This window comes from Apteryx mantelli, chromosome 6 (genome assembly GCF_036417845.1).
Source record: "Apteryx mantelli isolate bAptMan1 chromosome 6, bAptMan1.hap1, whole genome shotgun sequence".
Taxonomy (NCBI): domain Eukaryota; kingdom Metazoa; phylum Chordata; class Aves; order Apterygiformes; family Apterygidae; genus Apteryx; species Apteryx mantelli.
The window spans coordinates 12271310-12296810 of record NC_089983.1 but is presented as its reverse complement, the minus strand read 5'-3'; the positions used below and the strand labels follow the sequence as shown (position 1 = coordinate 12296810).

General features: G+C 44.1%; 1 protein-coding gene across 4 annotated transcripts in view; it reads right to left on the bottom strand.

Moving 5' to 3' along the window:
* Positions 1 to 9420, bottom strand: part of ABI2 (abl interactor 2) — a 77009-nt gene extending 67589 nt beyond the window's left edge. For all 4 annotated transcript variants that reach the window (XM_067298759.1, XM_067298762.1, XM_067298761.1 and 1 more), the window contains exon 1: positions 9294 to 9420. In XM_067298759.1, coding sequence (XP_067154860.1) covers positions 9294 to 9410 — 117 coding nt within the window. In that variant the 5' untranslated portion in view covers positions 9411 to 9420. The remainder of the gene's footprint in view (positions 1 to 9293) is intronic.
* Between the last annotated feature and the right edge of the window lie 16081 nt (positions 9421 to 25501).

Sequence of the window (25501 nt, the reverse complement as noted above, 5' to 3'; positions counted from 1 at the left end):
AGATAACTGAGTCTGATGCTTGCTGTCTTGAAGAACTTCACTCCTACCTTACCAGAGTCAGTCTAACAGCTCTCAGTCCTCAGCAGGGATGGTCCCATTCCTTCCCTACTTCATCCCTGCCTCCTCCTTGGCTTCAGTCTCCCACTCTCACTGAGCAAACTCAGTGATTTTTTTCTTGTCCTTGTTAGCTTTCTGATGGTTTAGCTACCGGACCAGCTCACCAATGATCAGTAAGGAACAGACCTGGCACAAGGATACAGGTAGAAATAGAAGCAGAGATAAGAGAGGAGCTCAGGGACCATCCCCCTAAACAGCAACAAAGCCTAATATTTGCAGCTTTTGGGAGGCACTGCTTTAATTTCTTACCATCTTACATTCCAAAGGTTTCTAGGTGGGTAAGAGTAAGAATTTATTTACTCAGCTATTTTAAATGTGAGTTTTTAAATTTACACATGTGAGTTTTTAAATCTAAATCTTTTTCAGGATGGTCCAGCAGGCAGCCCATCCCATCTCAACCCTTCAGCATGGAACAAGCCTATTGAAGAACCTTCATGAATCTCAAACCTTCATGAATCTCAAAATCTGAATGGCTTAGTATTCCCATGCACAGCACAAAGTTTAGAGCCACTGCCACAGCCACCTAGCCAGCAATGCCCTGGACAAAGAGAAACTCGGTACCTGGCCTCCGTTGCTGCAGACACTGGGACAGTCTGTCTGAAATCCTCAATCTCATCAGTGAAACTTTATATTTAAAACTGACAAGCAAGTAAATATGTTTTTTAAACCCTCCTATCATAAGCCACTCAAAAGTGAAATTCACTTAATCTTTATTATAGGTAGGTATGCTGGAAAGATTTCCTTCAGCTCTTCAAATGCAAGCGTAAACTACCTTCCCCTTCCCTGAACACAGTCAACCTATTTATACTAACACTAAAAAACAAAACCTCACAGAAATTCTTGCAAGGTTTATTTTAATCCTTTACCAGAAATATTGACCAAAAAGAAAGAAAGAATATCTGCATTCCAGTGAGGTGCATCAACTTCCCAGTAATTTTCCTACTCATTTCCTTTTTCCCACAACAAGTCAAAAATCAGGATCATCAGCTTGCTTTATCATTTATTTCCAACAGAATTCATACTACAGCAGATGGGTATATAAACAAAAAAGGACAGTAGTTCACAATATAAGAAACAGTTCTTTTGAAGCTTATGTATTTCTGTTTGTATAAACATCTGTTTGAAAACTGAAAAGAATAAACTTAAAGCATTTTGATAATCATAGCATGCAGACTGAAACAAGCATCTTCAAACAAAAGCAGCTCAGGCTTCTCTCAACTCTGTTAACAATATCAGCTGAAGTGGCAATTTAATAGTCATGATCTGATCTTCTCTGAGGATAGTTTTAAAAACCTGATAGAACCTACAATATAAATCATCTTAAACAAAACAGCATCCAGTTTAAAAATAGAAAAATCCCCCAAATTATTCTCAAGAAATTTGTGACAAAGTTCATATATACTTGAGCAGTAAACTCATAATAAAGTTACAAGTTACCCTAATAAAAACATTCACATTTAGCTAGAACAGTTTTTAACTTCACAAAAAAATACTACACTTAATTTATGAGTTTAGCACAAAACTAGCACTGCCTATGTGTATAACCAACGTAAGACAACTAACAAAACCCCAAACCAAGTAATATTAGACCCTCACCCCGCAATTCACTGAGCATAAACCAACTACTTCACTACAGTAACAGTAAACCAATAATAATAAAACAAGCACTCATATTTCAAACTGAAAGACCACTAAGAATAGATATTACAATGACATCTACTGGGAAATAAGCTACAGGAAAAGTGGATAGCATATACAGAATCCATAATTCAGAGTATATCACTACAAATTTGATAGAGCCACTTGCCAGTTGTACCTGGGAACCAGAAAATTAAAATTTCTCACTGAAATAGGCACAGCTCATTTACAAGGGCATATTATTTCATACACTTCAACAAAAACTGCCTACCTAACCAGTAAGAACCCTGAAAAGAGGAAATACACCTAAATTTAGTGTGCTACCATTACATGCTTCACCTACTGAGGTACAGTTTCGCTTCATAAAGTATGAGTAAGCACAATAACTAAAATTACAGTTAAAGGGATCCAGCAAATTTACAGAATGTAGATTACTAAGCAAGAAGTTAGTTTCAGTTGCACAATTAAGTGTCAAAACATAATATCTGAAAACAAAGTCTACTAAAAATGGTCCAGCAGTTTGGCATTTAGACTCCTCTGAAAGTTTGTTGCAAAACATGGTAGTCAACATAAATCTGTTTTCTTCTCCAAAAAATATTCTGCTGAACATAAGCAAGTGAAAAATCTTACTCTGCTAAGTACTTATTGGAGAAGGTCTTGTCTTAGATGGTGCACCACTGTGGTGCACCACTTCCTGCCTTAAAACCTACAGTACTAAGCCACAAAGATTAATGACTGCAAATTCAAATAAAATACAAGCAACAGTCTATAAATTTTAGACAGCTTATTCAGTGCAGGATGCAAAAGCTTGCTACCCAGAATTACAATTTTTGATCAATATTATTCAATAATTACAATCAGGAAATAATTTATAGAACGGAACTACTAGATACCACTTTTAACTACCATTTAATGTTACGAGACTTGCTTTCTTTCTAATAACAAATTGTGTATTTATAAATTTTATTTTCACATCTGTATAGTATTACCACCAGCAACTCCCATTACCACTGATAAAATGACTCATGCTTTTTCCACATGCACTTAACAGAGAATCAATCTCACTCTTCCTGAACCCCAATTTGAACTTGTGACACTATTAAATGCATTACATTAGCTCTCCTGGTGAAACACAGCACAGTTAATGCAAGGGGAAGTAGAGTGGCTGAGTGATAAATACTTCACCAACTTTACCAGCTACATTCTCTGACTTAAAAGAAAATAGACAAGATGGCCCTATACCTAGATTATCCTCACACAATTTACAAACCACAAGCTCCCTGTAAACCTTGAGCATAGAGCAGATACGCAGTAACAATTTGTGCAAGCTTTTAATATAGTTACAACTCAGACAGGCATGTCTTGCCACTGAAATACCATTCTGGAATTTTATCTTAGAGAATTCAAATGAAAGACATTTATTTCTAATTTTGTCATGAATATTAAAAGCATTTGGTATCACTTCAGAAGAAGAGTTTTTTTGCATATCCTGATAACACAATATGGAAGCTAGATAATGCTCCCCTTTAAGCAATAGCATTTGCCAACCTTCCTTTCAATTATCATGTTGTCACAGGTTAGACACTGGGTGATACAGTAAGCAAATGGGAAGGAAGAACAAAACAAGTAAAAGAACCCAGAAAATATCATTACTACTATTACTAGTTCCTTTATAGTAGCACCACAGTCCATCATCCAGTTACTTCCTTCACAAAAAAAACTTCCACCTTAAGGGAATGGAGAGAAAGGGGAACAGACTGTGAAATCACTTCTAAGCAATCTGCAGACCGAACAGGAGAGTGCATCAGAGGGAAGACACTGAAGAAAGTAATGAGACCTTCCCTTACTTAGCCTGCTACTGCAAATCTGCAGAAAGCATCACTCCTTTATATTAGACAAACTGTGACCACATAGATTAGTAATCATTAAGCTTAGTTTGCACAGCTTAAGCGTCGGGTTTCAGTGATAATAACAAACATAAGTAAATGTTAATGTAAACAGAGCGTACCGGAGTAATATTCCCTCAGGTATATTACTTCAGTTTTAAATCACATTTTTATAAAATCCTAACGTAACCTGGTGGGTGAGATATGCCTATGCATTAAAAAACAGGCTGAAAGCCTCACTCATTGCACTTATGAGTAAGATATTGTAAGCAGGTATACCCATATATCCATTATCACTGTTTTACGAGATTCCTAGTACTTTTTAAGAGTTTTGTCAGTACGATTCTGAACTTCTGGACCAACATTCCCTGGAGTTCATCAATACCCATCTTCATGTCTGCAGAACAAGCCTTCCATCAGCACTAAGCTTAACCACTGCTTCACCATAGCTGGATTATAAAAGAAACAAATTTAGGGAATAGAAAGGTTGAAAATCATGACAACAGCTTTCCCCTGTTACCCACATTTCTGATTATTAAGTAAATTTTAAAAATCAAGTTCGGTTGTCTTTCAGTTAAGGTGACCCACATTTCATTTTCATTAAAGAGAACGAAGATCTTTCTCAAACTTGTTTATAAACCAATTTACCAGCAGTTCCACATATACTTACATAAGGAAGCATATGATACAGGTCATTACAAGCAACCCAGCCGAATCTTCACATTAAAGTTACTAAACTATTTGTAAAGGACCACTAATTCTGTAATTTAAAAAAATCCATAGGTAGAAGCTTTCCTCTACAGTGGTCTGGGCTATTTAATTCCTTTATTTTATTTTATTTTTTTTTTATGAAAGCTACATTTCTACCCTTTACAGTTGCAAAAAGCCTTCCATATGTTAATAGATGCTTTATTCTCTTGCCCAACCTATGGGAAGATGCTTCCAAAGCTACAGCTACTTGTTTTGCTAAGAAAATAAAGTAAAATTAATAGGTATGTGGGTAACAACTATGAAACAGATCAGTCTACGGACTGTAGTAAAATGACTGAGAATCAAGTAGTTTTCACCTTTATGCTTATTTAAACAAAGTTATCTGCAAGGGCTGAAAGCTGGTACTTCTAATACTCAGGAGGACAGAATATTCAAGAACAGGAATAAAGATCTACTTCCCATCCTTTCCCTCACAAATACCAGAAGGCTGGTTCTGCAAATAAAACTCAGCACAGCCATGGCAACCTGAAGACTATGAAAGTCAGGAAAATTGGAAGCTCACTCTTCTTTTCCAGTCACTAGAGTTGACAAGTAAAGCATCATGTTGAAAGACTAAGAAATACAGCGCCTGCTAGAAGAAGCTAGAGAGCACAGCAGACAGAAATCCCAGTGCTCCTTTTGAAAGCTGGACAGGACACGGAGGCTTGGCTTTTCACTCAATTCTGCATGCAAACTTTAGTGGCAGGACTTTTTTCTTTTTATTTTTTTCTCTTCCTCCCTCCCCCTTTTTTTAATCTGTTCCTGGTAGATACTTACTGGCTAAAAAGGCTCCATCTAGTAATTTTTTCTGACTCTTTTTCAAAAATGAGTTAATAGACGCAAGCATTCAGTTACTCTGGAAAGCTACATGCACTGCATGAAACAAAAAGCTGTTTTTTAAAAGAGTGATGATCATGAGAAAGAAATGAAAGATTATTCCAGAAGAGGCTTACACAGTACAAGTGCTAAGAAACTGCACAGGCAAAGATAATGCCAGAATTTACTTTAGTATAACAGCAACAAGATGTGCAAATAACACAATTAATTAGGGTGGGTTTATTTTTCAGATGATCAAAATTCAGACTTTTTCTTTAGGATACGCCTGATCAAAAATAGCGCAGGAATACGAAAATTATGTAAACATGGCACACTGACCAGTATAACTATTCTCTGGGCTTTATGAAAGACTCAGATAAGTCAATAATATATAACTGCAATTTTTTTTATATCAAGTATATCAGATAATCAAATTTTATAGAAATACTCTGTTGCACAGTTCAGACTGGGACTCAACTTGGTAACAGGCAACAGCATTAGAATGTAATGCTTTGAGCAGACAGTATAAAATTTAACCTCTGATTGACATTGTGTCAGCTCCAACAAAAACACCCTCCAAAATAAAAACATCCTCCTAAACAAAAACACACATTTTCCTCTTTTCTTAAAAAAAAAACAAAAAGTATGACATAAAAGTAACTATGATTTCTCCAAGTTATTAGAAGAATAAAACCTTTCTGGTAAGGAAAGTTACTTGACTTTTGTAGCAATATAAGCAAATTAAAGTGAACAATTTATGCATTTATGTTTAAAAACTGAATTATTACTATTCTTATTTAAAATAAAATAATAGTCATATAAAAGTTATTAAAATAATTGCTGTACTATGCAAGTGGAGATCATACTTTACGTTTTTGTTCTATTAATTTATTTTCCTATTTAAGAGAGTAGTGCCTCTTTAAAAACACATCACCTCAGTATGTAATTTTTTGGCTGGAGGGCTGGGAGACTGACTTACCCAGTGAGAAAATTTAAAAAGAACAAGTCTTGTTCAAGAGCAACAAATGAAAAAAGCTTTTCTTGCCAAAACAGTAGCCCTTCTTACTTCATGTCTGCAATTCCATTTATTATACATTTGCTGTGTTTCCTACCCATTTACCATAAGATTTTAAGTTGATGCGCTCTGATGTACTACTGTATTGCAGATTCAAGGGAAAGATAACTTATTTAACATCCCCTTCTTGTTGCAGTAATCAAGCTCAATAAGTATCAATCACAATTTGGTTAATCAAACACTGCCAAGATTTCAAAGAATAGATTTTTCATTTCATACAAACGAGTGAAGTGAGCTGCAACCACAGTTCTACTACTATGAACTAGCAATTCCCACACGTTAAGAGATTACGTGCTTGATTATTTGAAGATGCTACAATACTGCTAAAGAGGAAACACGACACTCACCTTTGCACTGTATTTCAAATTCTCTATTCCACTGACCTATGCCGGCGCTGACATTTGTAGCAATTTCTGTACTTGAAAAATAAAACCACAAAAACCTCAAAGCACCAACTGGTATAGAAAAAGGCAGCAGCCTTTCTACTGACAATACAGGTCAATGTTACGTGACTTCAATGCCCCAATCACTGTACTGCCTAGCGTTCAACAGATAAGTTCAGATCTCAGTCATGCTCTGAGCCTCCTCTAAGAGATCTCAAGAATATCCATAACAAAACCTCCTGTCAACAATGAAACACTAAAAGATTACAGTAGAATTAGTCCTGCTTCACTACTTGGCTTTGGGGGAGATTACTCTCCACACAGTTGCATGCAATCGCAAATCCGTCCACCTTCAGCATAAAAGGCAGGGCTACTTCTTTGGACATAATTTTGGAATAATAATTATTCTTAGAAACAAAACTAGCAATGTTGTTAATTATATTCATTTACCTTTTTCCACTTTTTAAGAGGAAAAAAAAGTCAGCTTTGGGTATGGAGCATGGAGTTTTGGTAAGAGACACCAGGAACGTGGGGTAGTTTCCTCAACAGATTTGTTACAAGGACACTCGCATCTACTAAACCCAGAAGGCCTTCAACTTAGAACTCTTCTCTAGAATAATCCCACACTATGGTTTCTCAGTCAATACCAAAAGGCCCAAAGCCTATCTTCAGCTGACTGGGGACCTCCATTCTCCACTTGTTTAAACATTTTCATACTGCAATCCATACTGCACTTCACAGCCAACACTCACAACACAATTTTGTTCTTTCATTCTTGCCTCCCCCGAAAGCTCTCCATCGTCATGATGTTTGGATGAACTGATAACAGTCAGGGTCCTGCCGTGTGGTGGCCAGAATCCATTATGCTTACCAGTAGTGTCTCATTCATCGTCACTCACCATCTGTCTGTATCCTTCTCCCATTATTTTAGACCATCCTTAGATTGTATGCTGTCTGGGGCAAGAACCATTTTTTTTTCCTTGCTCTGTATTTGCACAAAACAGCACAGCATTGTTCTCCTCTGTGGTTTCTATTAAAACCATATAAGTGGAGCTGTTGAATATGGATTTTATAATCCTCTGCTTATAGGAAGAACACTCAAGAAGGTCAAAGAAAGAACAAAAAAACAAACAAACTACATTCCCCTCTTCCTATCAGTTTCAGCCTTCCAAGACTCCTGTCTCTTTTTCCAGAAAAATTAGTTTCCTAGTTTTTAAAAAAGCATACATTTTAAAACATGTATGTCAGGTTACACAGTTAATAAAATATTTTAACATATTTTTCTTAAAAAAATGCAAGTGACATTAATTCAACATGTGGAATGTTACTAATTACATAATAAAGTACATATATGCAATTTCACCATAACTGACATATTTGCTAAGTGACCTAACACATGCAAAATCTTCTCTCTAAAAGAAGGTTGGTCATTCACCAACTCAAAAAAAGCAGTCTGAGCTTCCTTCAGTGACATTTTAACTATTTTCTTGTCGCTGCTTAAATAGTCTCTTCCATCTTCACTGATAAAATAATCTCACCACAGCTCTTATCCCTATTTGCCCTCTGGAAACACACAAGCACTTTCCACTTAGGGGACTGAAAGCAAAAATAAAACTGGAAACCTGTGCGCTTCTTTTAACCCTGACACCACAAATCCATGTCCCCCTTCTTTCTTTTCTACACATCCAGGCCATTCTTAGGAGCTACCCACCACTAATTTTGTCATTGCTGTTGGGTTTTGTTTGAGAGACTTTTTTTTTTTTTTTTTGGGGGGGGGGGGAGGGACACTCTCTTAATTTGGCCCTGATATCACTGTCCAAGTAAACAGACTACATCTTACTTCTCTTCCTAGCAAAGAGTCCTAGCACCAACCCTGCTTCTCGGTGGTCACTGCAAAATCATACACTGCAGTAACAACTTCTGCTCAGACCCTTTGCCCCAATTCAGTATCACCCCTACTGTATGATGCTTCCATCCTGCACCCATCACTTTGCAGCTGCCCACCCGTTTGAATACCGCAGCCTTGCTTGTGAAGGGGAACATATAAACTGACAGGCAGATCCCAATTAAAAATTATGTCAGTGTGCTGTAGATCAACAAGCACAAATACTAAATCTGAAGGAGTCGAATACCTCCTCGGTTTATCACGTCATGTCACTGCTGTCACCAAAGGAGAGGGAAAGGAGGGAAGGGAACGAGAGAAAATCCGAAATAAATATTCAGCACACTCACAAAGTGGAAGAAATTTAATTTAGAAACCAATTAAATATTTAAGCGCCGTGTCACGCCAGGGTAGTTCATTCTGGAGGTGAACCCGCTTTCCTCCTCCCCAGGCGGCAGCAGCCGGGGCCCCCCGCCCGCCGCCCTCCCCGCGCCAGCATCGCCAAGGGGACGGAGGGGGAGCGGCGCGACCCCGCTCCCTCGCCGCGGCCGCCGGCCCCGGGAGCGGGCAGCTGAGGCAGCCCCCGACCGACGGCGGTTGGGGCGCCGCGGCCCCGCCAAGCGGCGGCTGCCCCGCGCGCAGCCCCCCGCCCCCTCCTCAGCGCCTCGCCGCGCGGACGGCGACCGTTAGCCGCGCCCGGCGACCGTTAGGCTGCGCCCGCCCCGCCGCGCCCCGCCCCGCCGCACCTGGATGTAGTTGGTCTCGCAGTACTCGGCCACCCGCTCGAGGTTCGTGTAGCTGTCGAACAGGGCCCGGCGCCCCCCCGGGATCTCCTCCTCCAGCAGCATTTGCAGCTCCGCCATCTTCACATCCTCTCACCCCCGCCCGTCCCGCCGCCGCCGCCGCCGCCGCCCCCCGGCGCGCTCCCGCCGCCCCCCGCCCCGCTACCCGCCGCCCGGGCCCGGCCTCGCGCCGCGGGCACGCAGCGCGCGAGACCCCCACCGCGGCGGGGGCGGGGCGCGGCCGGGCGGCACCTCCTGCGCATGCGCCCGCCCCCGCCCGGCCCCCGCCCCCTCCCCGTGCGCGCCCACTTCCGGCCCCGCGGGGCGCGCCGGGCCACATCCGGGGCGCGCGAAGGGGCAGGGTGCGCCGGGAAACCCCTTCCCCCGCCGCGCCGCGCCGCGAGGGGAGGAGGAGGAGCTAGAGGCGAGGGCGCGAAGGGCCGCGGCGCCCGGGCGACCTTTGGGCCGCGGCGCGCGGCCTCGCCGGGAGCGAAGCGCTGAAGCCCGGCGGGCGGCAGAAGATGGGGCCTGGCTTTGACACCCCGCCCCGGTGGGCGCGGCGGGAGCTGCTCCCCGGGGTCGGCACCGCGTCCCTGTGCTGGTTCAGTCACGTACTTGGGCAATGTGGGGTTAATGAGGCAACTTACCTGCTTAAGGTCAGGGATATGCTGAACTGTACCGGACTGGAACTTCTTCCTCCCAAGTCTGTGGCTTCTGTTCCTTGGGGAAACTCGAAAATAGCGTTTGTTTGCAAATCACTTTTAATCTGTATTTTCATTTTATGAAGCCTTAGCTCTTTTTCCTTTTTTTTAAATCATTTTGCATTAATTTACTTAACAGCAATTTGCTAGCAGTGCTCTTCCAGAGCATAGGTCTAATTCCACATCCACTGATATCAATAGAAGCTTTGTTTTTGAATACAATGTGTGCTAGGGTCAGGCCCTTATGCTTTTAATGTAACTGGTGCTCAGTTCTTCTGATCAGCAGAGAAAGAACAAAATGTTTCTTTTGTGCAGATTCCACGTGAAAAGCAGCTATTGTACAGGGGCAAGAGGAAGGGTAAATTCTCAGCCGCCAAGTAGTCAGCTTTTCAACTTTAACAGAGAAAAGTGTATAATCAAAGGTCAGCTGAAACAGAAAGGAAAGACAGCCATGAGTTAGGAGGTCTGTTTGGTTAGTTCCTGGCTTTAACACTGACTTCCTTTATGTCCTAGGCAAGGCACTCAGTATCTCTAAAATTGCAGTGAAAATGCCCACCCTTAGAACAATGTTGAAGAGTTGAATTCTTTTATCAGCACCTAACAGCAACCTTTCTCCCATGTAAGAAATGATGAGCCCTCACAGCCTTCTCAAGGGGAGCTCATTTCCCTCTTGGAAATGAATTACAGCTGTGGTTACCCAGGTCGTGCTCCCAGGAGGCTCCACAGAGCTCCTGCTGCGGCTGTAGGGCAGCCCTGGGTTATATGACATCCCTCACGTGTTCTGACATGACAGCATGATGCTTTCCCAGCCTTCACGTTACAGAGACACCAGGTAGAGAAGATCCAGTGCTGCAGTCCTAGTGCACCAACCTAGTGCTGTGGCAAGGGTTAGTCTCATGCACTGAAAGCTAGATACAGGTAGGCACCAGGTGATTTCTAGAATTACACATAGATCCCAAACACTTGGTGGGGTCAGTCAACAAACATGCAGTCTTTGGGACAGCCCTTTTAAGCTTCTTGCCTTAAAAGAAAAATGAGATAGAAATTCCTGCTCTGCAGGATGTCTGCCTGGAGACATCTTCCTCTTAGCTTGCAAAGGTTCTCCCCTATGAAGGATGAGTCAGGCTCAATGTTCATTAACACAGCTTTAAAAATCCTCATGTGCAAAGCATTTTTCTCCCATTTTTTTCATGTGGGTTAAAATTTACAACTTCAGCTACTTGATTGTGTGTTTCAATTTTTCTCTAGGCAGTTGAGGTGCCAAGAGACATCCATATTTTGCAGCTGTAGTAGTCTAATTTCGCAAAGAGATTTCAGGATCATAAAACACCCTGCTAGAGGCCCCCAGCCATGACATGCACCATGCTGTCATCGTCCAACAGCACACGTGCTCCACGCAGCTGCGCTGGTGTAGTGTCAGGCCTCCCGCCGCTCTCCGCAAGGGATTCTGGTGCTCACTGCCCTAAAACTACACAGACTGACGAACTGAGTGTTGAGCAGCCTCATTCTTGGTACCCTCTACCCAGAAGGTTTAAAAAACATGAGTTCCACCTCCAAAAAAATGTTGATTTTGTTGTAATTAAAGAGTAAATCCTGGTTGTCAGTCCCTCTAGTGATTGTTACGTGCCTTTTGAGAGACCTGAGTGGAGCCTTTGCTGCAGAGGCTCTGGGGGAGAAAAGTCAACCAAGATCAACTGGCAAGGTGCTGCTGCAGCGTGTGGAGCTCCAAGCCTTGTCCCACGCCTCCGAGAGTCTGCCACTGCCAGGCCTCAGCCTCCCCTTGGGCCTCCCGCCAACGAATAACACTTTCACGCCGAGGTACTGGGCCTCGTGCTCCCTCCCCACACCCGCTTCAGCTTGGACTCCCGAGTCGCACCTGGCCCTGCTGCGGCTCTGGCAGTTACTCGCGCCCTGTTCCCAGGACGCTGCATTTGTGCCAGGCTGGAAGCACGCTGAGGCTTTCATTCCCTCGTCGTTCGTTTACTTCTCAGGTGTCAAGTCAAGCTGTCATTTGGCAACTCCCCACAGTTGTAAACCTGCATGATCCTTCTCTTGGCAAAAGGAGAAAGCTGTCAAGATGTTAAGGGGAAGATTTTCCAAAGACGCTGTTATGAGTTTTAACTCGAAGCAGTAGCACCAGGTTGTGGGGAGGGGGAACTGTTAGTTGTGTCATCCTCTCTCTGCGCTTTTGGGTGTCGTCAGGGCCTGCACTCGGTGGAAACCTGCGAGGGCCCATCTGCTCTCTGCTCCACGCTCTGCGTCAGCAGGCGTTTTCACAGGGAGCTCCCATCCATGGGCCAGGCGCCTCTTGACTTCTCAGCGGCCCTGCCAGTGATTTTTAGGGTATAATGAAAAGGATTATTTGAGATATGTGCACACACCCCTGTTCACTGGAGAAGCTGGTCTAACCTGCCTGCATAATTAGGTGCTTGCTATCACAGCATGTTCACTTTTTTAGCAGAGTTGTCTTTTATTGATTTAAATTTATATATGAAGAGCCCTGCTGTCAAAACAATGGCCATCCTATAATCCTCTCTACACATACAAAAAATAATTAGAAATAGTGTTTAAATTAGACCAATTGAATCCAACTACCACTTTCCTAAATTTACATGAGTTCCCATCTGTCAAGTGAAGTGATGTGCTAAAGTAATTTTAAGCTTTTAACTCCCCCAGCCTTAGCTGCAGGACTGCACACTTTAACTTTTCCAAGTTTTTTTCCTTTTAATGCTTTTGTGAAACATTTTCCTCCTTAGCACAATAGCTTTAAGGCTGGGAAGCAACTGTATTTCCTCCTAAACATACTGTGCAAACAATCACCATATGATAGAAAGGTAAACACCTAGCAGGACACTCCCAGCTGGGGGTGGAGATCGAAAGCACAGGGAGACCAGCATTCTGCTGAGTTCCCTCACACACCTTATGTTTTACCTCTGCCAGTCACCCAGCGGAGTCCCTTGCTCACAAAAACTTGCAGAGACAAGCAAATTACTTGGTCATGTGCAATCTCGCAGCTGGGCACCTTGTGGGTGCCCCACAGTTTGAATAACCAATTTTTAATTAGAGAAAAATAACGGAGCAGCTCAAAGGCCATCGTCCATTTTTGGCACCACAGCGAGACATCACAATGAACTCATGCATTTACAAGCCTTTTCCATTTTCTTTCCTATATGAAAACCTGAACGGCACGGTCACGACACCTGGGTATGTGAGTTAACATCCCATTTAGACAGAGGACCAGGTCAGATCTCTGACAGATACTGCTGCAGGTTTTCTGTACTCTTGTGTAAATAGCTCTGCTCTAGTTTTAAGAGGTTCACATTTCTGAGACTTTTCCCCTTAACAAAAAACTTCTCACATTTTGTAAAAGGTAGAAAAAACCGCTGAAAATCCCTGTGTTTGCTGCATCACGTGGAACTTAGCAGATTTACAGCTGGACAAAGGACAAAGAACAGCTGGACTCTGACACTGAACATATGGTCACGCCACTGACCAGACGCATAGGCCCAGGCCTCCTACTCAGCCAGCAGGAAAGGTTTACAGGGGACATGGGGGAGGGAGGAGAAATCAGGGGATTGAAGAAAATAGTCTGTAGCTTATATACCTCCGTTCCCCCAACAAAAACATTGCTGTGCCATCCTGCCCGCTTCAGATAATGCCTGGATCTGCCTCTGGCTGGATGGCAGGTCTTTGCTGGTCTAATAATCCAAAGCACTGGAAACTAATAGCAGAGTGCAATACATTTAACTGCCAAGGTTATTCCCGAATGTCAGGGGTGCCCTCAAGGCACGGCACAAAATGCATCTCACATACATCCAATGCTTGCAACAAACGGTGTCAGGCTCCTGAGGTGTCTTAAACTCTCAGCCACCAGTCTTCAGTGTAAAACACAGACTGAACCCCCCACACCCTGCAGCCGCACAGTCGCCTGCTTCCTTGGGCATTCAGCAGTTTGCTGGGCGCTGGAGACTGCAACCACCGATAACCTTCCTGCTCATGAGAAACTGCTGCTGGGTAAACTGCATCCTGCACAAACGGTAGGAGAAGTCACTCATGGCGTGGTTTACATCTCATGGAAGTATTTGCCGTAACTATTCAGGGGCTATTTCAGAAACTCCACAGACAGAGGCAGCACACGGCTGACATCTGATACCCCACAGCACCTCCACAGAGGGACGGGACGTGTTGCAGAGATTCAGCCCTTCTGTTCTAGGACATGTCTCATTCGAAATATCAAGCTTTTTTCTAGGAGCTCAAGTTTTCTCTTGAACCTGATTTCAAAGTAGCACTGTGTGAGGACACAGCCAGTACAAGGGGAGAAACTCTCCAAGAGAGGAAGAGGTCAAGCTAAAGAAGAAAAATAATGATCTCTTTCTAACATTTGGGACTTTAAAAGAAAACAGACAACAACTGGTCTCAAAGAGGAGAAGCCAGCACAAAGCACAGTTGCTCATCAGTTTCCCTTCAAAGGTTTAAACAACAAAACACTCCGGGGGGGAAGAAAAAAGAAAGCAAAAAGAACAGCTCTAATTTGTTTTCCTTTCCTGCCAGTATTCCCTTTCCAATGTGCCAGCCTCAACCAACTGCCAGTCCTTTCCCACCCTGTCCTGACCCTTGTGGCATCCCTCAAATAAGGTCTAATTTGGCTGCTGAAGAGACAGACCCTAAAGGGAAGATCGTGGAGTTAATGCTCCACTGTGCTGCAGAAGAAAATTCATCCTCTCTCAACTCTTGATTCAGGTTCCCTGCAGACTCTAACAGATGTGACTGGCCTAGTTATACTTTGTTCACATTTGCAAGTTTTCTTTGCAGCTACAAGGGTTAAAACCATTCTCCAGGGTTTCTGTTTCTTCCTGTTTTTGATGATAGTTCAGATTTTGAGGTACTCACATGACTCCAGGAACTTGGCCCTTGGAACTTTTTTAATTCTGCCCTGTTTGTAATCGTGCTTTAACCACATGATCCACTTTAAAAAGTAAGTTTTAGGTCCTTGCACATTCTAAGGAGCCACCAAACAAATGTGTTGTTCCTGGAATTAGCATAACTCCCTAGCATGGAAAGGGTAATAAATCAATAAATGTATGAAGTCATCGTTTCTGCTTCCATCACACATCTGGTCGAGTAATCCCCTTTCACTAGGCTGCAAAGGCAGCTCCTCTTTGCACAGCTTCTGTTCCCTGTCGCAGTTTGCAGCTCGCTCACTCTCCTTCTCCTGACTGCTCTGTCCTCCAGTTTGGCTAACACTTAGGAGCACTTCAGCCCTTTCTCTCACCCACAGCTATTTTTGACTGTAATGGTAACAGCAGAAATTTCAGTGATGCAGTTCTGACTAACAGGAGATGGAGACTGATGTCTCCCCATCAGTCGCAGCAGCTTCACCCACCTCAGTATGAAACTGGTTTGACAGAATATTTATGTGCAGAAGGCAGGCAGGCCTCCCTGCCTTGGCTCCTCTGAAAGGCAGCTTAAAGGACACATTTATTTCAAAGGCAGAGACATCTCTGAATCATGTGAGCATTTAGCAGGAAAGTTCCAGCCTCAGCTCTGACACCCGTCCTGCTGTGAACTAGTCAAAGTTACAGCCTCTGCGCCCTGATTTTCTCCCTCTGAAGAAAAGCAAGAACGACGCTTGCCCAGGCTGCCGAAGAACAGTGATGTGATAGGTGGCCATGGCCAGGGCCAGGCAGAAGACCAGGATCCGTAAGTGGTTGCTGTTGTCTGAGTAGAAAGTCTATCAGTCCACACTGAAGGCCCATGAGAGACTGTTAGGACTGGGGCAGGGTTGATCCTGATCTGGCGTGAGCTATGCACCAACATGAAGGTGTTTCTGTGTAATCACACCAGTGTAGCTGGCCAGCTCGTTTTAAGCAGCTTCTAGATTGCGTGCGACACACACACACACACACTCAAAGGGTGAGGCTGAAGATGCTTATTTCAAGTAACATTTCTAAACAACCGTGTGTACAGCAGAGGACTGAATGGTTGCAGTGACCAGTGATAATAACTGAGAGGAGTTCACAGAAATAGTCCACTAAGGGCTTGAACACACATGCCGCTGTCTTGAAAATCTGAAAGTGGCAAGCCACAGGGGTGAGGGCTACTGTCAAACCCTGCTCTACGACACCAGAAAACACTCAGTCACCTTCTGGGCTCTCCGAAATGCAGAGCTACATGGAAAAGACTTGCAAGTAGAATTTGTTCTTGTCACTGTATTTTGATTCTAACGTCTAATCTGCCAGCTTCCCTCCTTCATGAAGACTGTTTATAAATATATCAGCGAGGGATGCAACTCATTATGCTCTTAGGAAGAATCTCTGGTTTAGATTTCTGTTTTTCTAGAACCTAGATTTTGTGCTTTTAAATGATGTGTCATGCAGGGTGCATGCATTCCCACAGGACAGAGCTGTAGCAGAAAAGCCAGCATTTCAAATCTGAGTCGTTTTGAACACAAAGGGCCAAATTCCTCCCCCGTGTCAGCTGGCAGAGCCAAAGGCAGAGGGTGACCCAGTTCTGCATTCTGCACTTGAATCCCCCACTAAAGGCTATGGGCATGAAATCCTGGCCTCGCTGCTATCTCTGAGTGTCCTTTCACCGATTTGGTGGGGCCTGTGCTGCTAATTAGCAATTTGGGGTAGGTAAAAAATGCAGGAGCAGGAGATACTTCCTCTCTCCCACAAACTTGCTCTGGTGGGTAGACACAGTGCAAACAGCAGTCACACATGAAATACTCAGATTATTCCAACGCTGACCTTAACACCTGCACTCCACCAAAAAAAACAAACCTCAGTTATGAACTACTTCTTCCCACCTAACCATTTCTTCTCAGTACGAGCAACCCTAACACTGTTCACATAGTTTTTGTAGTTCTATTTAGTTTAGGGTTTGTTGTTGTTTTGTTTTTAATATCATACTTGATATTAAAAAAGGAGCATTTTTACATATATGTGCTGGCCTAAAAGCATTTTACTTGAGTCACTCTTAAGACAGCCTCTCCTTCCACCACCTCATCTTGGTACAGGAGGTCAGATTTGACTTTTTTCTTTTTTCCTCCTTGAAGAGAAGAGTAAAAACAGAAATGTCTCTGTGGGCCTGTAGTGTTACCAGTGGGTACCTGGTCACCCCATAAAACTAGTGTAGCAGTCTAGCCACGCAAAATTGTTTCCCCCTCTCTCCCCTCAGAGTACTTACAGTGCCGGTCCTGCCTTGGTGTGCTCTGCAAACTCCTTGCAGATCAGCAGAAAATTGGCCTTAGCAGTTAAAGCATTGACCTGATTCTCAGGTAATCTAGGGTCACTCCACAGCTCTGGCACAGATTTCTTGTATGAGATAAGTTGCTTCTCTCTTTCCCTATATATCAGCAGACCTCTCAACTCATGTGCGTGAAATCCTGTATCTTGGGACCTGTGATGAAAGCAGGAATCTGGTCATGAGACAGATCTACCACCTCAGATATGATGTAAGAGCCTACTGTATGAGGCATATTCAAGAAAATTGTGCACACATCCTCTCCCTAGCTTAAAGCCAGATCAGGCTAGCCTGCTGCACCTGGGACATGGGCTCCTGGCAGGCAGAGATGCAGGAGAGGGTGGAGCCCTGGAATATATGCCAGGACCCAGAAGACTGACTATCATGTATCGACACCTAGGGCTTGATCTGTCTCACACAGGGCTAAGGAATTTTTCCCATTTTTGTCTTTTTAGGACTGGGCTTTCCAAAGAGCACAATAGAGTGAAGTGTTCATACCACTGAATTTAAATGGGGCAGGGCATCTGACCCACTTTGGAGATGCCAACCTTAGCTAACAAGTTTCTAGTGGGTTTGGGGCTCATCTGGGTGTGCAGTTGGGGGGTACAGCAGCTTGTGACATTGGTTTTAGGAGCCCCTATTGCTCCTGCTTCCCCAGCTAGGGAATGGGATTGCTGTGGGAGACAACCCCAGCATAGGGCCAGAGGTGAACGGCTTGAGGCTGTAGGTTGGTGGCCCTTCACCTAACCCAGTCTGGGGTTGTGCCATTACCGAAGGATAAATAAAGCTGAGCTCTGCTGTTCAAAGTAATCATACAAGTCTGCGCAGCTCCTTCTCACACAGAGATTTATTTGAATCAGGAACACCAAGGCAGCCTCATTCCTTGCTCTGTTTGCTCAATACCCGTGGAGCCCAGCTCCGCATTAGTTCCCCTCCTTCCCTCTCTGCACTTCTCTGCAGTGTATATTCTCTAAATATAATCTGACAGCTTACTTACTTAGGTCCACAGCCTCAACACCCAGGCCCTGCTTCTCTGTGCCAGAAGCTCTGTTTTACAAGTCAAGCCTCGGTCTCCCTCGCAGCTCCTCCTGCACGAGGAATGAGCACCCGGTCACGTCCCCTCCCTCCTCGCACCCGTCACCGGTGTCAGAAGGGACTGCACCACAGTTTGCAGTAGCACATCCCTCAAACATCTGGCAGCCTCAGAGCCACGCGACCATGAGTTAACTGTTTCGGTTGCTTTGCTAATGCCTACCAGCCCTCGGCTCCGGTGAGTTTGTCTGCTTCCGCTAGTTCTAGTGTTGGCTGAATTGTAATTCCCTTTGAAGCCTCATACATGTCCAATTTCATTACCGAAGCTGCCTCTCACCTCAAAGTGGTGGTTTACTACTCTTCAATAACTTCCTGGCTCACCAGCTTTGAAAAGTGCCATATTTCTCCAACGTGCACTCGCTAAAACGTCCCCTTGAAATCTGCCTTGCAGTTGTATTACCTGGCCTATAGCACACCGAATCTCAAGGGCCTATTATTTATTCTGGAATAATCTGCTTCTCGTCAGTACCTGTAACATCTCAAACAAAAGAGCTCATTTAGGCCAGCTGCTAGCTGTGCTCCTTGATTCAGGAATCCAGAGCTCATTAGAGTATTGAGGATTGTTTAAGTGTATACATAACTAGGATAAAGACATTATTTTGGGGCACAGACTGGCTATCATCTCTAATATGTAGGAAGGGGAGGAGAGGAGCAAGCACATACAGCTGCTGTACTTCTGTTCTTCTACTGCCAACCTGATTTTTCAAGCTGTTTTTATACAAAGAAAAGAACAGAATGGAGAAATCTTTATCTTAAAAAATGGCTGGAAGCTCTATGAATTTAGCAGCACTTAGGATAAAATACCCGCAGTAGCCTTCCCCCTCCCCTGCCTCCTCAGGAACCAGCAGTATTTCTCACTGCTTTCCATTAACTACTTTTATTATCTGAAAGTCTGCCCACATGAGTAATTGAGTGAGTCACATCAGCAAAAGACTTGGTGGAGCTTTATGAGGAGGCTGCAGTGTAAATTTTTTCTTAAATCACAGTTTAATTTACAGAATGAGGATTTTTAGCTGTGATGACAATTTCAAGACCTGTGCAGTAGTGGGAGAAAGAAACACAGAGGTGATAAGGAATTCCAGTTCTTACGGGTAATTGAGAAAATGTGATTACCACACCGGCACAGTACGGCTATAAAATATATAAAGGCTACTGCAGGATGTAGGTTTGCAGAATTTTTATCTCTACTATTTAAAAGTCACCATCAAGGTGCTTCAAGCACAAAAGAGGTTCACTATGACCTATGATATAAATAGCAGCAGGCCCTACACGGTTATCTCTGCTGGGATATGAAACCGGAGGCCTGATCCAGCAACCCCCCCTACATCACTTCCTTTTTCTTTGCATTATAGCAATACTAGATTTGCAAAGACAGCTAGGCACTTAAATAGTCAAGTACATGTTCAATGGGATATTCAAAGTCTAAATACCTAACAGCTTCAAAAATTTGGTTTTAAATGCCTACAAGCCACAACTAAGATTTAAGTGCCACTGTGCTAGGCTATTATCTGAATAGCCAGTGGCATTCATTGCAATCACACAGCATAAATGATAGTCATGGTCTTGCAAAGGTTTCCAGGCCCAGGCCCACACTTGAAGTTAATTTGGAGCAGTCTGTTAACAAGCAGTGAATTTGCTCCTTTCTTTTACAAGAGCGATAACATCAAATGAAGGCGCAGGCTCCTGCAAATTTAATGTGAACTCTGCATGGTGGAAGGACTAAGTGCTTCGAACATCCTCTGTGCTCCCAAATACCTTACTCACCCATGAATGTGGGGCAGCTGCCTCCATTGGTCCCGCTCCGGCTGATTTTCCATGATATGCAATGGTGTGTTCTTGCAGACATCTCTGTCAGCTCCCATTAACTCGCACAGCTCGTTCTTCTCCTCCCAAGGCCACTTTCCCCCGTTCAGGCTCCTGGGAGAGCCTGCAGAAGCAGGACGGCCACCTCACACAGCCAGGAGACGCTCACAAGCAAACCTGCTGCACAGGGGGCAACCTCCCCTCCCCACACGCGAGACGGTGGCAGGTGGGAGCCAGGCTGCCAGGAGGCAGGAATTTTGACCTGGAAACGCTGTTTGGGGAAGCTTAGAGCTACGCAGGAATGCCAGTGCATGTTGCAATGCAGCAGCAGGTCTTTTCCGCCTGCGCAGCAGCAAGCCGGTTCCTGCGGGGCAGTGCCCACGGCACTGTGAACCCCGTCATCATGCCGGGCCGACTGACAAGCACCCAAGGATGGAGGCAGAGGGAGCTCATGACATACTGGGTACCAAAGCCTGCGGAGCAGGAATTGAAATTGCTGCATTTCTGTTATTAGACAAGCCGGAGCGCCTGCATCTCCCAGGGTTCAGCTGTAAGGCAAATGCATGGAGGGAGAGCATCAGCGTGCAGCACAAAATAGCTCAATGGTCTTAAAGGGTAGGGTGGAATAAACATGATAATGTCATCAGTAATTCACAGCTAACGAACCCCACATGAGTAAGGCAGTTGCTTTTCAGCCCAAGGAACCACAAAGCCAGAGTATGTATTTTCATGTTAGTGATGATGTGAGGGCCTGAATATTAGTCCCTCACTTAAAAATAACACATCTGACAACAGCAAATCCCTACAGAGTATCCAACAGTGACATGAAAAATTTGGCTTTTTTTCCAAACTGCTGGTAGGCTTTATCAATAAAGATATAGGGAAGATGACAAGGGGAATAAAGTAGCCTTAGCTCAATTTGGGCCTTGCTTATTCTGTATCAGGGTCTCAGCCAATATGAAACGCTGCTACCAGGTGCCAGTTTCCACTGTCTAACAATATGATCTTTGCAGACACCCTCATTTGCTTCGCTTCCTTCATCTCAAAAGATAAATGGCCAAATATGACTTACTGCTTTCCTTACTGTTCCAGTAGATTTTTGTTCCATTCCTGGATTCATGGCCTGGGGCAATTTGGTCAGGGCAACAGCTTTCCTGTGTGAAATGGCACCTTCTTTTTATAGATGACTGCTCTTTCCCCGCCAGCCTCCCCTTCCCAAGAGCTCTCAGCACCAAGTACTTGTAGGAATTCAGCCTATTGCTGAAACGCTGCCCCTGCGCCAGCGGTACACAGCACTGCAGGAGCATCTGGTTCGGTCAGTTAAATTGAAGACTGAATCCAGCTAATGGCTGTGCCCAGCAAGCCCTGGCTTTTTAGAGAGGATACCCCGGGCCTTCTGCTATAAAGCTGTAAGAGGGAAGATGATCACTTTACCTTTGCTGCAGTGTCTGAGTCATTTCTGAGTTGGAAGTGGCTGTTAAAAAAAATTTTAAAAGGCCTTTTTTGGTGAGACTCGAAAGTTGGCAGCCAAGCAGGCACGGCGCTGGATGTCTCGGTGCCAGGCTTGTGACAGAGCTGACCTGCCTGGCTCCAGCGGGGAGGTGGGAGCAGAGCATGCCAGCGCCTGCATGCCAGCGAGGAGCCCAGCGCTGAGGGCGCTTGGGCACAGAAGCTTCAGAGATTGGGAGGCAGCCCCAGCACTGATATAAAGAGCAAATGTATAAAGAGCACTGTATAAAGAGCAAATGTTTCCTGCTTAATAGTGTCACTGGAGGATCACTTGCCCAGCTGCAGCAGTGTTTCCCTGTAGATGCTGGGGTGACAAAACACTTCCCAGGGCCACATTTTACCTGGCTCCTCTGCCCTTTCTTTTCACTTTGAATCCTGCATCTTTTTCTCTCTGTCCACAGCCAAAGGCCTCAGTTACCTTATCACCACTCCTATCACTCAGACATCTGACTATCAACTATAATTAAGTTTGTGCTCTGACTTACACTGGATTTAGCCTGGAATGCTGCAAGATTTGTCCTTGCGACTCTTCAGTGGCCTAGCTGATCTAGTTAAATGACTTTTCCCATTAAAGAGATGATCAATGCTTGTGCTAGAGATGTTGGTGCAGATACAGAACTGACTGGCACTTCTTGCCTCTTCAAAACAAAGCTTTTCCTTGCAGGAATGTTAATATCAGAGTAATCGCACTTACTTCATATATCTTGGGTTCTGGCTCCTCTGTAAAAGAAAAAGGAATGACCTGAAAAGTAGGGGAAAAGATTTTTCCACTCCAGCCCTCCCCCAAATCTTTTTGTGGGAAACACAACTGTGTTTTGAATGCTAAATTCACAGATTTAAAAATACTTATCTTCTAGCAATGTTGCCTTGGCAACATTATCTCCTCTCCTTCCCCACCCTCCATATGTGAGGAACATTTTCTTCATCTTTTTTTTTTTTTCTGCATGTGGTAGTTCCTCTTCCCCGTCTGCTACCGCCAAAAACCTGGCATTGAATCCTAAGAGATGTCAAACAGGCCTCTTGTTTAGTTGAAGAGTGATTGCTAAAAACCAGTCCTGAGCTCGACTAGAGAAAGATGCCAATATGGGTGCATACACTCAGGCTATGGAGAAACATGCCTGGAATATTTCCCAGCAATTCCTGCTTTGGACAAGTGGAAAGAAACAGTAAGAGCTGCCATGATAATTGTAACAGTTCTGCTTCCTGGTGGCATAACTCACTAGTGATGAAGATTTGCCTTCTCATTAGAAGCTTTTTTTCCCCTCCCAGTCACTCTTGATAAAAGGGATGGAGAAGTGGGTGAAGTCCTGCGTGCCCAAGTGCTTTCATGCATATATTATTCTACCTCATTCCTTTTGCCCCAAAGCTACAAGAGGATCCCAGTAAGAAAGGAAGCTGGTAAACTGTAGATTTCAACCTGCTGATCAGGATGTAGCTACATCCAAGGGTTCCTGCCAGGGAATCCTTTTTTGTAGCAATAACAGAAGCCTTGGGAAGGCCAGCCATGCCCAACTGACAGGTGAGACTGTACAGATATCTCCTACTGCCAGTATAAGAACATGTGCACAGTACCTCAGAAAGAAGAGAGGCAATTCTAGTTAACTGTGGCATTACCAAAATGTTCATGAACAAAACATGCCCGTGAGATAGATATGTTGTTTCCCCAGTTTGTACTGCCAGCAGCCCCAGGTTCATACGATAACTGCACAGCTAAGAAGGAGCTGGCAGAAGAGCTGCCCACTCTGCCCAAAAACAACCACTTTATTTTGCAGCCAGCAGGCCAGAACTTGCCCTGACCACCCTTTCCATTTCAGGATGGAAAGTAAAACATACAGTCCTCAGCCCTGAGCTGCATGCTACAACCATCACCAGCAACTTGATGATCTGCTGGGAACAGGAGATATTGCCACTTTGCAGTAATGGCTCTTTATGCAGTCCAGGTTTATTAAGACCTAGAGGTAATGCCATTCGTGGCTATTTCGGAGGTAGGGGAAGGCTAGCTGCAACCAGCTGGCTGCTCTGCCCAAAGTTTTGTCAACAACTGTCTCAGAAAACCACCACTGCAAGGGGCAAAAGCATAAGGCTTTGTTGGCCAGAAACAGCCGCGATAATCAATTAGCAATGGCCCGACTGCTCCCAGCACCTGTGCTGGCTGCCTGCTTCTGACAGCAGCAGGTTGCATAGGCACAGAGATATATTTAGCCTCTCACCTTCCATTACAGCTCACGGTCCTCTGCAAAAGCTCATTCTACAGCAAAAATCCAGGGAATGAAATGACAGCTTTTCTGTAGGCTTTTTAAAAGAATCCTGTGGCATTTCTGAAGCAGCTTTCTGCTGTAGAACAGGAATCTGAAGCATAAAAAGCAACAACTTTTTATGTTATAGAAACAACCTCCTCCTCTTGGCTTTGTTTCCAGACTAAGGTATTTTTCCACAGGTTGCAGTGCTGTCTCCATCTCCACTTTACGGCCAGAAGGATCTCTGGGCCTTAGAAGTGTCCTTAGTGAACGGTCTATGAGCAGCACGACTAACAAATCCCCTTTCTCTACTGACCAGACTTCTGAGATTGGTTAATCTGTTGCCCGCTGTGGTGCAGGCTCTGCCTCAGGCTTTTTTACAGGCTGGCATCTAACAGTGCATTGGCTTTGGCTGCAGTCTTGTGACACCTCTAATACAAACTCTTTCCTATGCCCAGTCGTCTTTTTTCCATAAAATTTGTAAGAACCTAACATTTGAGATTTCAATTTGACATTTCAAGTCCCTGTCCCTGTCAAATGCAGCTGAACAGACCCCAAAGGCTCAGAAGTTATTTCCTGTGAGAAGAGGAGAAAGGGCAAATGGAAAGACATAAAGGAGGAGGGGGACACATCGTATACACACGAGCCCTCCTTAGGGCCAAAGAATCAGCTAACACTGCACACAGGACAGGGGGAGAGTGGAGAAATGAGACAAAACTTGTATTTCAAGCTTCCAGTAGAAATATATTAAGACTTCATGAGAAAGCTCTGAACCCTGGGCATTCCCATACAAAAAAGGAGTTTTGCTGCATAAGGAAGGGAGCTACAGCTGGGCTGAAGTGTTGCATTGAATCTTGAAACTTACTGTTTTTGAAATGACCAATACAAAAAGAGGGAAGCATGGGAGCTTACGGATCTTGGCAAGCAATGTGGCCATGACCTCAGTGCTGCTCCAAGCAGTCCATAACAAATGTTTGAGAGATCCTTCCTCCCTGGGCATTTATATCCCTATATACCCCTCATTTCTTTCAGTGCTCAACACATTTCCTTAACTGATGAACTAGGGTCTTTTTAAGACAGCAGTTTTGAGCAAACAAAAACTAATCATTGGCTTTCCCCAGTACTCTGGGCCATGTTCTTCTCTCGTATCAGTCATGGACTCCTGGAGCATAGGTTTGGCTATTGGCCTGGACTACGAGTGCAGTCTCATGGGATGTGATACCTGTGCAGACTGACAGAGAGTTCGTAACAAATCACATGGAATTACTCCCATTTTTTATTCCTGTATTTGGTAAATAACTGCTGCAAGGCAGTTCACAGGTGCAGCTCAAACAAGGCAGAGAAACAGTGTAACAGAAGTCTGGACAACTACTTTTGAAAAGGCTTCCTGGTGTCTGAAGCTTCATTCCTACCATGTGGCTACAAGAAAACAGATCTTAGTCACTCCATTATATGACAAAGTCAGCTATTCCTAGTCTGGTTCTTAGCAGGGATAGTGCTATTCTATCATTTTTTCCTCAGAAGGCAGTAACTCAGCTTCCATTTTGCCTCCTCTGCAAAGGATGCTTTAAAGTAAAATCCTTTA